We start from the raw sequence: 12976 nt of genomic DNA, 5'->3' as shown, positions 1-12976 counted from the left end.
TGTTCCCCTCTGTACTTTGAAGAAATTTTAAGACTGGTTCCATTGAAGTAATTTCATGCTTCTGTGAGTCTGGCAGTAATCAGGGGTTAGTTTGACTCTTGAATTTAAACCAAAGAATTCGGTCAATCATTGTTAATTTATGATTAACACAAGGGACTGTACCGCAGTACCAAGTTAGTTTGGACAGTTTTACGTCCGTAATCAAAGAAATTGTTTATTGAGCAATGAATTATTAAACAAAATTTGTGTTCATTCTAAAACATGTTTGTTAAAAATAAAAACATCTGAACGGGGGCAAGTACTTTTTCTTATCATTGTATATTACATCATTTGAGTCTTAAAATGAAATTTGTTTCATTTGTATTTAAATATTTGGTGACGGACGAGTAGGGTAAGTTAAATGTTTAAAGTCCTGCTTTGATGTTAAACCTTCTGAATTTTTACTCAGAAATTTACTAATGAAAATCTGTCCAAATAAAAGTTACCGATAATTATACTGTAGTAAAATGTAAACAGTTATCAGCTTGTGTGTGTGTGGGGTGTGTGTAATATAAACAGAGGCTGTTGGTAGGTGGGAGCGTTGAAGAAAAGTTTTCTTTTTTCTATGCACAAACTAAACCAGATAATCATCCATTCCATTACTTTAGTTGTTATTAATCGGTGATATTCGTTTTTTTTCCCTCCTAAAATAGTGGTTGCAGGGAAAAGGCGTAAAAGGGGGACGCTGTCTCTTTAAGGCGTTAAAGGAGGCGTGTAGGGGACGTCGGCAAGACGCGTCCAGAGTGAATGACTGCCGCTGCGTGTGTTTGTGTGACATTGTGACAGGACAAAACTCATCAGAAACAAACGGTTCGGATTCGCGTCTGCAGGTGAAGCAGAATCAGAGGGAAGGGACGTGGGATCCGGAGATGCGTCACGGCGGTTGGTGTCTTTACGCACAGAGGAGCTGCGCGGCGCACCGCTCACTTTCATGAGATTACAAAACAGTTTAGCCACTCTGCAGCCAGCGTGTGAAATTCAGCCTGCCTGACTGACCTACATCCCCGGAGTTTTTGTTTGTTTGTTTGTTTTTTTCCCCTCAAATTTCAGAAGAATGTGTTCACCTTAAAGGCGTGAAACAAAAATTACTGTGAGCAGCGCAGGTGGATTTCCTCCCGCATGATGTACACAATCACAAGAGGTCCAAGCAAACTGGTCACGCAGAGGAGAACAGGTGAGTCTCCTAACTTTCAGCTCCCTCCCACCTTCACTTTCCAGATACGCATCGGTGTTTTTAATCGTTTCCGCAGGACCCACTCAGCAGCTGGAGAGCAAAATAAATGACTTCAAGCACAAACAGACGTCCTGGAACATGCCGGAGTGAGTAAACCGATTCTTTAAACTCATTTAAAATTAGAGGAACCTTCAAGTTGTCAGAAATGTGAGGGGTGTTTTTCGTTCACCTTCTTCCTAAACCCGAGCAACTTTCTGCCTGTTGCAGTGTGCTCAAGTGAATGTGGGTGCAGCAGTTTAAATCTCCTTAATCTAGAACACACCTTAACTCTCTGCCTGTTGTTACCATGATGACTTTGAGGCAGCAGACACGACCCTGAGTGTGTTTGAGTGTGACCTTGGCAGCACATGCTCCCTCTCTCATTCAGCTGTTGCAATCTGACTTCTACTGAGTCAAGCGTGCTTGAGTTTAGGTTCAAAGGGCAACTTTTTTTTTTTCTTTTTTCTTTCATACAGTGAGAATTAACAAAATCTCTGATTTCTCTTTCCACTTGGCAGCCTTCCTGCACCCAAGATAGTTTTCAACCGTCTGAACGGGAAGAAGCACCATCTTCCCGCTCTGGCGCTCCCCGCAGACAGCAGGCATGAAGAGGCTTTCTCCCCGGAGCACGAGGAAAACGTGAAGTTCATCTCTGAGGGTGAGGAAGGCTAAACTGAGCTTTTCGTTTTCTGCACTGCTGGTTTCTGTGAATGACTTGGCTACTATCAGTTTTGGGGTTTTTTTTTAAAGGCAACGGATCAAACACCTCCTTCCCTTCCTCCCAAGGCGACTCCCAAACAGCTGCTCTGACACTGATAGAGCAGAGAAACTCTCTCACACCCACATTTCACACTCCTCAGGACAGAAGTGCTGAGGGAGGCGGGGGGAGCTTTTGATTTCAACCCACAAGATGAGCTAATTGGACTTTGAAGGATAGAGAATTTGTTTGGGTCAAAACAGTCTGGGGTTGTTTTTTTTGGTTTTGTTTTTGTTCCCTACATTCACAGAATCCCTGTGTCTCTAGGAAACCTTGCTTGGCTCGGCTGTTTTTGCTTTCTGCGTCCTGCCAGTTGTTGGCATTGAAGCTCAGCCACAGCAGCCCATAAACAACTCCAGTAACCTTCTGTTTGATTGGACAAGGCCGTAAAGTAGAGCCAGCTCTGTAAAAAAAAATACTGCTGTTTCATTCCCATCAAACCTTTTCAGTTTTTCACACAGCAGCCACAAGCTTCAGTGTGTTTTAATAGACCATTACAAATAGTTTATCGTTTAGTCCAGTAAATAAACTCCCTCCAGAAGTCCTGCAATAGAGTCCACCTGTGTGAAATCTAATCTGAGCATAAATGCACCTGTTGTGTGAAAGCTGCTTCCTAGAGAACATGTTAAACAGCAGAATTGGATGATTTAAAAAAAGTATTCGAAGTTTTGATTATCTCGCAGAACAGTCAGAAAAAAGTGTGGCTCAATTACAAACATGCCGAGGCAGGGCCTTTCTAAACTGACAGGTTGAACGAGGACCAGCAGAGATCCAGAGTTCAGGAGGGAGACTACAGTTGGTGCTCCGCAGATTTGGTCTTCCTTCCCAGGATGACCAACAATGTTTGTGAAATGGCCCTGTCAAAGTCCAGACCTTGATCCAATTTTGAATCTCTGGAAATAATTGAAAGTTCAGAAAGTCAGTGTTCAGCCTGCCTGAGCTTGAGTTGTGATGCAAAGAAGAATTGGTGAAAGTTTCCCAAATATTCATCATTTTAGTTTCTAAGAATCTTTTTCAGATTTGTCTGGTTTTTTTTTATAGAATGTATCATTTTTCCGTCACTTCATGGTACCTGGTCTATCATGTAAATCTCATTGAAGTACACTGAAGTTTGTGATTATGCGTTGGATACCGTTGTAAATCCCTGCAGCTACCATAGATTTAATCAGTCACACTGCATGTGGCTGAGGCTCTGAATGATTAAAAGTACAAACATTTCCCTGCAGTGGCCTTTGTTCTGGTGGACTTTAACCCCACCCCTAACTCTGTGGGTGTGTCACTTTGATGCAGAACTGTTTTCATATTTCTTCATTAAACACTAATTGTTAGACATGCGGTTGTTAAAGAGAGCTGCTTTCATTCAGCCTGGCAGGAGGTGGCTCAGGCGGAGGAAGGTCGAGCAGAGCAGGACTCCCAGACGGCGGTTTACTACAAAGAAGCGTCTGCTGGACCACACATGGACAGTGAGTACAGCTGCTTCTCTTCTTCCACCAGTTCGGCTACAAATACATGCAACAGACAAATAATTCAAATAAAGAGTGAGCTTTGCTTTTTATCGTTTTAAGAAGAAATTAGAGGCATTTGCAAAAGGTGTTTCGAATGTGGCCCTGTAGAAAATAACAAGAAAATATTTCATTTAAATCACTTGCACATTTTTTAAAGTCAATTTTTTTTTTTTTGCTTTATTCATAAGCGTATCAACACTAGAGGGCAAAACACATTTTAATATCCATAGTTTTGAAACTCATTGCAGTTAACAGGCAAAGTTTATGCAGAAGATATTTTACATGAGTTTTATGTTATCACAATGAAATCTGCAAAATAGTGACACATTTTAACTTTATATAGCAAAGCATATCAATTATGTATTTAAGACTTTGTTTTAATAAAAAAAAGTACTTGCATCAAAAGTAGTATTGAGGAATCCTTTGGCTAAATATTTTTCACATTTAAATACGAAATAATGTTCTAATAGTGGACATGTTTTGTTAACTTATGTAGTTTCTGATTTCGACCACTAGAGGGCAGTAAAAGCAGCATAAAAGTCTATGAAAAATTAGTTTTTTTGACTTAGTTTTTATTCCAATCACAATACTGAACAGCATGATTTTGTGAATCTTGTTTGGAGCAAATCTTATGTCTTTAGAATTTATTTTAGACCGATGAATCAGATCCTTGTTTCTTCCTTTCCAGGCTTTGTGCCCATAGATCTGGACGAGTGGTGGGCCCAGCGCTTCTTGGCCAACATCGACAAGCTGTCCTGACTTTCCAGACTGGATCTGATGCTGTTTGCCAGTCAGGAGGTGAGAACCGAGGAACGGCTCACCGAGGAGAAACGAAGCCTGCTTCTGTAGGTGTGACGGCTCAGACGGCCCAGGGATGCTTTAGATGGACTGACAGCGCTGGGACGCTGACCCCAACGCTGCTGAGAGCTACTTCAGTGTCTGAAAGACCAGATGCAGGATAAGGTTTCTTGTGGTGTTTATGGTCACAGCAGAGACAGTTTGAATGCAGTAAAATTATGTTTTTCCAAGACTTCTGGGTTTATCTTTTTTTTTTTTCTTTTTATTTCACTGCATTTGTAGTTTCCACTTTAATAGTTAAACAGCTTTATTTGGCAACTGATGGTGCCATACCTAATCTTAAATGTAGTTTATAAAATGTTTGGAGATTTAAATTTGAGAACAAGACAGGGAAACTTTAAAACTGACTTTCACACGTCAGACATGAACGGAATTCAAGTCCATCAAAAATAAACCAAGAAGTTCGTTTCAAAATGGATGAAATTTCTCAAACACCACAACCAGACGGAGAAACGTTGTTTTCATTCTGACTTGTGCAGCAACAAATTCATCCACAGTAGTCCGTATTGTTCTCCTGAACTGTCCTCGGTCAGCCTTTCTTGGTGCTGCGAATGCTTCACTCGGCATCTGAAGTGAGACGAGCCGTCAGTGTTTCTCCAGAGCTCTGGCCAGGAGCTCATTGAGGCGTGAAATCATCGGCCGGGGGTCGTCGTTCAGGCCGGCTGCAATCATGGCGTTGTCGTAGATCTGAAACGAGCGACGGTTTAACGTCTCGTAATCAGGCACAGCTGTAGATGTTTAACATTTTGTTTAAAACTAGACAGAAACAAGATTCAGTACCTGTTCCAGCAGCAAACCAGCCAGTTCAGAGTTTGTGTCCTTCAGTGAGTGCAGCTTCTTGATCAGATCGTGTCTAACAGGTGAGGAGAGGAATTACTAGTTAGAAGTCCTTACTTGTTTCTTTTGAAAGGAACAAAACGGCAAAGTCTGTGTTTTACCCGGCGTTGATCTCCAGGGTGGGCTGCAGGATCTGGGCCCTCTCCTCAGCAGTGCGCGCTAGCTGCTGGGTTCGGAGGAAGTGGCGGGCCGCGCCCATTTCCAGCACCGTGATCATGGCGGGATGAGTGTCGAGACGAGGAGTCAGCTGAGCGTCACAAAAAAATGACATTTGTGGAATTATGATTTCAGTTCAAGACACTACAGCATCCTGCAACAGTGTCTACATTTAGCATCACTGGGACACATCAAGGAAAATCATCAAAGCAGTTCACTGAAATGACATCTGGGTTAAAAACTCTTCGGTGCATCATTAACATTGGAAGATGAGTGGAAAAACAAACAAGTTTAGGGAGGGAACTGAACAGCTGCTAATTTCATGCTCCCATCATGCATAGTGGCGGCTGTACAAGCCTGTGATGCCACAGGGACACAAAGCTAAGAGGGGTCCAACAAAAATATTAGCACTAGTTTTGTTTCAAACTAGAAATGTATATTCCTTCTTCTTCACAAATACTGTAATAGAATCCGTTTAATTTTGTGGTAAGATGACAACATGCCAGACATCTGATATTCATGGAAAGAGATTTTTTTGGAGCTTTTCAGTCTTTGTTCCCTAATGTTGACACCATTCCTGCGGTTACCTTTATGTTTGTGACTCGGGGACCCAGAGTGTTCTTCATCCAGGCCATCAGGTCGTCCGCCTGCTCCTGCGTCAGCCGCTCAGATGCTGTGGTGGAGAACAAGGCAGGGTTACAGCCGTGACAGAGATCACCGTCCGCTCCGCCCGACCTCAACCTGAAGGTGGGGCTCACCTGGCTTGCTGTCCTCAAACTTCTCCTCCTTGTAGTGATCCACCACGATGTCCGTCTCCACCGAGATCAGCTTCTTCTTGTCAAACTCCCTGAGGTGAAGCAGGGTCAACTCGTCGAACTGCTCATAGCAGAACAGGACCTGCGAGCATAACCAAGTTAACCCTCATCTGGCCTCTCACTGCATGAAAACATTTTCAATCGCTCGTTATGTCTCCCACCTCCATGTCTTTCTTCTTCATGGCCTCAAAATACGGCGAGTGCTCGGCCAGATGTCTGTTGGGGGCACACAGGTAGTAGATGTTGCGTGTGCCAGCCTTCATGCGGGATCCATACTCCATCAGGTTGGTCTGCTGGCCGGCCGGCAAAGCGGACGACTCGAACCTCAGCAGCTTGGCGATGTCTTCCTGCAGAGTGACAGACCAGCTGGTGAGGACTACGCTCCTTAAAAGCCTGCTGTGCGGGGAGCAACGTATCTAATGCAGAACCTTTACGTCCTGTTCCTGGGTGGTAACGATGCCCTCCCGCATGAAGAGCCCGTAGTCCTCAAAGAACTTGTTGTACTTCTCCGGGTCCTTCTTGCTTTGGTCCAGCAGGAAGCGGATCACTCGCTGCTGCAGGACATTTCGAAGCTTTCTGAAAAAGGAGATGGACATCAGCACATATGGTCACCAGGATTCCCAAACACACCTCTGGTCACAGCTTCAAACTTTTCCAGATGGAAATTTCCAAAAGTTCTCAGCTCCTTTTTGACTAACAGGAAGGTTAGTGAATTTACTCTAGATAATATTTACACTGCAAAAACACAAACTCCTACCAAGTATTTTGCCTAGTTTCTAGTGCAAAAATCTGACTTTACATAGGACAAAGCTACCAAGTAACTTTTGAGCAAGATATAGGAGCATATTTTAAATAAATAATTAATTAATATTGAAAAAAAATTTTAAAGTACCACTGGCAGATTATTCAATTTATAACATTGGAAAATGTCCTGTTATAAGACTTTTTTCTAGAACAGGTAGAAACCAGAGAGGAAGAGTGGATGGAAGGCCAACATTGATGGATCAATCTGGGACAAGATATCTGGCCAGAAAATAAATTCACTGGTTTGAGAAGAGCATTAAAACTCTTTTCTTTTAGCAATAGTTGTATCTAAATAAATATTTAAATCCCAGAAAATGCAAATAAAAATCTGAACCAAAGGAGCTTAGAGAGGCAGATTTGTAGAAACCTGATATCAATCTTACAAATTAGATTTTCAACAAGACAATAAACATACATTTTTTGAATGCAGTAAAGCTCCACAACATTAATCTACCTGCACTGTATGCTTTAAACCTAAAGATTCCCAAGGTGAGAATGAGCCACAATCAGAAACAAAAGGTTTGAATTGAAAAATACTTCACTCTACCTGATGAGGGCGCTCTCCTGCAGCAGTTCTCTGCTCAGGTTCAGGGGGATGTCTTCGCTGTCCACCACACCTACAGCCCCAAAAACAAATGGTTACATTCCTGATGTGAAGTGTGAGATGGAACTAAAAGGCAGAGCTCAGTAGACCAGCGGGTGGAAAAGTTCGGAACGACGCAGAACCTCGAAGGAAGCGCAGCCACTTGGGCAGGATGTCGGTGGCTTTGGTCTGGATCAGGACCTTCCTGCTGTACAGAGCCACGCTGGAGCCCATCTCTCTGCTCACGTCAAACATGCTGGGTTTCTGTCAGACGGGACGAGGATTAGTCCAGTTTTATACGATCATAGACAAAATCCAAACTTCATTCAAACATTTTCCTTATCAAATCAGCTATAACCATACTTTTTCCCTCACCATTTCCTAACTAAAATTCCTAAACTTGACCTAAAATTCACCAAACACTCCTCACCGCGTCAGGGACGTAAAAGATGCTTCGGATGTTGAGCGGCGCGTCGGCGCGGTAGTGCAGCGTGTAGCGCGGCTTATCGTAGGCCTGAGCGATGTAGCGGTAGAACTCCTCGTGCTGCCAGTCACTGATTTCTTTAGGCTCCATCATCCACAAGGCCTGGTGGACAAAACCCAAACAAGAAATCCTTTTGAAAGCAGTCAAAAGGTTACAGAGTGTGCTCTGTAAGTTTTGCGTTAAACACTGAAGATAACAGAAGGACTGAGGCTCACCTGCAGAGTGTTGAGCCTCCGTCCGTTCAGGAAGATGGAGAAACTAACAAAGTTGCTGTACTTTGTCACAACCTCTGAAACGGATTCATCATGGCATTGCTGTATGAATTTTATTGTACACAGTTGTGGTTCAATAGATCATGGTGCAGTTTGAGTTTTACCTTTAACTCTGTCCTCAGAGGAAAACTCCTTACAGTCGTCTTTGAGGTGCAGCACAATTTTAGTTCCCTGTTGAACGCCGCTGGCTTCAGCGATCTCAAACAGTCCAGAGCTGAACGAGGAAGTGACAATGTCCATTTGAAGTTTAACAGTTTCACAAATAAAAACAGAATAAACGTGGTTTCAGTGCTCTCACCCATCGGAGGACCACTTGTATCCGGGAGCGTCCGGCTCCGCAGAGCGGGAGAAGACGTCCACACGGTCAGCCACCATGAAGGCGGAGTAGAAGCCGACACCAAACTGACCGATGATGGTGCTGCTGGCCTCTGCCTGGTTCTGCAGGGCATCTAGAAACGCCTGCAGTGAAGAGGGGAGAGAAGACGACGAGAAGGATGTAAACACATCAGTTACAGGACAAATTCAACTTTGTTAATATAAACACAGAGCCAAAGCTCAGTCACATTAACGTTTAAAGTCATTTGCCTCCATAACAACCACCATTGGCGTTCACTTTGCTGAACATGAGCACTGACCTTGGATCCAGAGCGGGCGATAGTACCCAGATTGGCCACCAGCTCCTCTTTGTTCATGCCAACTCCTGTGTCCTATCACAGAAACACATTTTTCACTAAAAAGTTTCATTCAACATGCAGCAGCACACTACCACCACCAGATGGCAGCACATATGAGAAGTCAAACAACAGAGCAGGGTGGTTTGTCATGTGTTTAATATTTGTAATGGTTAAAATGTTCCTATATCTTAACTTTATACTTTATAATTTCCAGTCTTTCATGCTACAGTAAAATTGTAGAAGTAAATGGGAAACATCCGGGGTTTTCAAAATGTAGGAATCTGTGAATATCAATTTTCTGACCTATAATGTCTGAATTTTTTTCATACATACCTGAATATTAAAAAAACAACTATTTCTTATACCATCATCAATAACTGGACTGCTCTAGATTACTTCTCAGAGGATGAATGCAAAAAGACTTAATAATAATAATTGAGCTTTATATGCATTTCAGGGAGTTACAAAACACTACGATTTTCATTTCAGATGCAATTTTATCACATTAAAAGTATAAGCTCCAGTTGCGCTCTGGGTCACCTTCAGTTTATTTATTTTATTTTATTTATTTAACCAGGAAGTCCATTCATAACAGATCCAAAACAAAAAAAACTCTTCCAAATCCTTTAGTGAATGAAAATAACTGCTGGTTGTACAAGCCGTGAAGCAGCTGCGTATCAATAACGTAAACAATGTCAAAATTCAAATAAAGCCAAGATTCCACAGCTTAGTAATGCTAAAACATACAGTGCTGGGACAAATCCAACAATATTTAAATCACATACAAAAGCAATAACAATACATTTAAAGGCCAAGATAATTCTCATCTGGCATTAGATGTGGGTACCTGAATGGTAAAGGTTCCTTTAACACCATCAGTCTGCAGGTGGATTTCCATCGGAGCCGTTTCCCCGCCAGCTGTGATCATTTTGTGTCGCAGCTTTTCCAAGGCGTCGCTCCCGTTAGAGATCAACTCCCTGATGAAAACCTGGTGGAATGAATAGATAGGAAATAGATACACAGGAGTGCTGACAACACTTGAGCAAAGTGGAGGAAATGTCCTTCACAACTTCTTACCTCCTTCTCTGAGTACAAAGATCTGGCAACAATGTCCAGAAGTTTCTTTGTTTCTGCCTGAAATTCATGTTTAGAGGAACTACCTGAAATTTTTTTTTAAAGAATGACACAAAGCTTATGAGCTTTGAAGTTCAAGAAGGAGAGAAAGAATAACTTTGCAGCTGTTCAGGCACCTTCTACAGACTCCGTATCGGTGATGATGGTGTGTAGAGGTTCTTCTTCTGGCTCTTTCTCCACTTCCTGAGTGCTGTAGAAGGACTGCTGGTTGAAGCCCAGAGAGGACCACTGAGACCTCCACACAGTGGGCCGGCTGCTCCACCTCTGCTGCTGTCCAACCTGGAGATCTAATGACAGGAAGTGCACAACGGAAGAAAGCTGCAGTATAAAGTATACACAAGAAATATAAACATACATTTTGCTGTTCTGGCAGTCTCTTCAAATATTGTGTCAATTGCAATGTTCTTTTTTCACATGCAATAGTTCTGTCCTGACAGTGGCTGTTTTATAGGCAAAACAAAACAAAGTACATCTTGTAAGCTATACGTATGTTTGCCACAGTCAGTGATGTTTCAGTGCAGCATCCAACAGAACATTTTACAGATGTTTACAAGCAGTATGGAGATGCTGCAGTTATCCTCATCACTCAAGCTCAGTTAAAAGCCTATTTTTACTACAGCTAACCTTTTGTAGTTTGCCATACTCGTGACTGTGTAGTCTAAAACATAACACCTCTATTTTAAAAATACTTTTTTACTTTATTTATTGTGTAATAATATGCTTTTTATTTTGTATTGTCATGATCTACAAAACATGTTATTTAAAAATAAAAATATAACTTAGAATGTATCAATGTTTACTTGGCGAATTAAATAATTCAACAACATTCAAATATACAGAGTTGAATCAGTCTGTTTTTTTATTTCGATTATTTCCAATTTTTTGTTTCCGAGTGAACGAAACTAATATTTAACCTCATTAGCTGAAGGTTATTAGTAAAAACATGCAGTTCCCAGCTGATGGAGGGAGACTAAGCTAACTGCGCTACCTGACATAATACTACCTACCTCGCGAGACATTTAGCGTGCTCAGTCCACGCGCACAAGACGTTAACCGTAAATTGGTCCGGTGAGGAGAGCCGAGCAAGAGGCGAGCCAGGCCGAGGCAGCGGGACATATTGACGGATATCAATAAGCAGGTGGAGACCAAAAGTCACCGGGCTGGGGGACACACGCTGACCGGTGGAGAGCGAAGATGAGGCCGCGCTTGAAAATGACATCACCAGGGTGTCTAGAAATATGCCTGATGAGAATTGGAGAAGGAAGGTTTTATATTATTTCTGTTTGAAAACAAATTTACAAACATCTGTAGGTTTAATAAGTGTTTCATTAAAGGCAATTTTTTTATTTTGCATTTATTTTGAGAAGTTACTGTTAACTTTTAAAGGATACTAGTCCAGTGGCGTTGTTCTTCACTTACACTGACAATAAAAACAGCTTGGTGATGCATTAAAGGCACTTCCCCGTGTGAATCCCGTTTCCCCCCCCCCAACTCACTTTCACGTATATTTGTACGAAATTGGCATATAATTGTGCCCAAAACAGGCTTGTCCAAAAGGTTACATAATGGTCCTATCACTACCTTCGGATAACCAGGTAAAATAATTGCACCTACCTGAGTCGCCGTGCTGTAAAATTGATTTATTTAAGAGATGTACATATATAATTCCAGGTCTCATTTGGCAGATGGCACCGACTGTATACCATTTGACAACTCTAAATCTCAGGGGTTTCTCAAAGCTCCAATGTCGTACCGCTTTTATTCAGTATTTATATCTCCCCACTGCTCCAATTACGATGAAGAGATTTAATATCTTTATGCTGATGAGATAAAACTACTATGATATTAGGGGTAGTGTCCATAACATCAATAAATTTCCTCCAGCTTGAAAAGGGAAGACATTGTTTTTGGTTTCAAAAATCCAAGACCAGAGGATCAGCACCGGTAAAGTCATGAGATCAAATACTTTTCAACATACCTCGACACTAATAGACTAGATTTCAACACCCACAAAGATAAAAACCAAAACTGACTACCAATTCTTAAAAAATAATGCAAGAATTAAGGGTTTCCTGTCAAAACAAGCCTGATATTGGTGTACGCTTTTAATTTTCTCTGGTTTCTTTACATAATGTCTTTACTCTCATCCAAAATGGTGCTCCTACAGTCCTAACCAAGAAATTACTACACTGGCTCACTGTTTGTAAAATGTTAAATTTAAAATCTTAAAGGTTTATGAAGCACTGAATGATCTTGAGAGTAAATTCATTTGAGAGTTGCAGGTCAGGAATGGGAAACCCAGCTCCCTGAAAATATGCAGAAACTGTTTAAGATCTGAGATCTTAAAAGTATAGTTTCTAGTATTGTTCCTATAAAAGTTAATTACTTTACCAGTTCATTTATCAAATCTTAACCTGTCATCGTGTGATGTTTAAATGCTGTCATTACTCTTAGTGTATTTCTTTCCCTCAATGCAAAATGAACTTGCTTTACAAAACGAATCTGAAACCCCGCGAGAACTTTCATATTTCAGAGGAAAGGGTGATATCCTGCCTGGGTGAAAACAGTTTATGTAGTTGGTCCAGAAAGTGGAAGAAGGGTTAAGCTGCAGAGAATCATTACAGAACCCCAGGCTGCAGCATCCCAGACAGATGTGGAAATAGCTGTAAGGATTCTGTGACCACTTGGACGTAGAAGGATCTTTGTGTCCTCCAGGAAGTGCCAGAGTGTCGCTGAGAAGGATGATGTCTGGGTTTCCCACTTGGACCGGCTGCCCTACAACTCGATCTTGGATAAGTGGAAGACAAATGAAGAATGGGACCAGAAGAGCAATTTCTAAAAGCTC

General features: G+C 41.8%; 2 protein-coding genes across 2 annotated transcripts; one reads left to right on the top strand and one right to left on the bottom strand.

Moving 5' to 3' along the window:
- Positions 1 to 761: 761 nt before the first annotated feature.
- On the top strand, positions 762 to 4544 carry LOC102227451 (MAPK regulated corepressor interacting protein 2-like). Its single transcript, XM_005809281.3, has 5 exons — positions 762 to 1213; positions 1290 to 1359; positions 1771 to 1910; positions 3374 to 3472; positions 4203 to 4544. The coding sequence occupies exons 1-5, from the start codon at positions 1159 to 1161 to the stop codon at positions 4271 to 4273; spliced, it is 435 nt and encodes a 144-aa protein (XP_005809338.1). The 5' UTR covers positions 762 to 1158; the 3' UTR covers positions 4274 to 4544.
- On the bottom strand, positions 3714 to 11343 carry trap1 (TNF receptor associated protein 1). The gene is made up of 18 exons (XM_005809292.2): positions 11139 to 11343; positions 10248 to 10418; positions 10075 to 10157; positions 9845 to 9985; positions 8959 to 9030; positions 8622 to 8782; positions 8428 to 8537; positions 8267 to 8340; positions 7998 to 8153; positions 7711 to 7831; positions 7532 to 7601; positions 6609 to 6756; positions 6342 to 6527; positions 6124 to 6262; positions 5953 to 6038; positions 5311 to 5456; positions 5153 to 5225; positions 3714 to 5059 (listed from the first exon to the last, which is right to left on the bottom strand). The coding sequence occupies exons 1-18, from the start codon at positions 11245 to 11247 to the stop codon at positions 4958 to 4960; spliced, it is 2148 nt and encodes a 715-aa protein (XP_005809349.1). The 5' UTR covers positions 11248 to 11343; the 3' UTR covers positions 3714 to 4957.
- Positions 11344 to 12976: the final 1633 nt, after the last annotated feature.

The sequence above is a fragment of the Xiphophorus maculatus genome, chromosome 16 (assembly GCF_002775205.1).
Source record: "Xiphophorus maculatus strain JP 163 A chromosome 16, X_maculatus-5.0-male, whole genome shotgun sequence".
In the NCBI taxonomy this organism is placed as follows: Eukaryota; Metazoa; Chordata; class Actinopteri; order Cyprinodontiformes; family Poeciliidae; genus Xiphophorus; species Xiphophorus maculatus.
Note: the sequence above shows the minus strand (reverse complement) of the source record. Positions and strands in the feature narration are given on the sequence as shown.

What these genes read in the sequence shown, in the direction of transcription:
- trap1 (XM_005809292.2), bottom strand. Translation starts at nt 11,247, where the DNA reads ATGTCCCGCTGCCTCGGCCTGGCTCGCCTCTTGCTCGGCTCTCCTCAC. An exon ending in CTTTGTACTCAGAGAAGGAG is followed by an intron (nt 9,986 to 10,074) that starts GTAAGAAGTTGT and finishes TCATTCCACCAG; the next exon opens with GTTTTCATCAGGGAGTTGAT. An exon ending in TCTTTTACGTCCCTGACGCG is followed by an intron (nt 7,832 to 7,997) that starts GTGAGGAGTGTT and finishes CCCGTCTGACAG; the next exon opens with AAACCCAGCATGTTTGACGT.
- LOC102227451 (XM_005809281.3), top strand. Translation starts at nt 1,159, where the DNA reads ATGATGTACACAATCACAAGAGGTCCAAGCAAACTGGTCACGCAGAGG. An exon ending in CGTGAAGTTCATCTCTGAGG is followed by an intron (nt 1,911 to 3,373) that starts GTGAGGAAGGCT and finishes GCTTTCATTCAG; the next exon opens with CCTGGCAGGAGGTGGCTCAG. An exon ending in TGCTGGACCACACATGGACA is followed by an intron (nt 3,473 to 4,202) that starts GTGAGTACAGCT and finishes CTTCCTTTCCAG; the next exon opens with GCTTTGTGCCCATAGATCTG.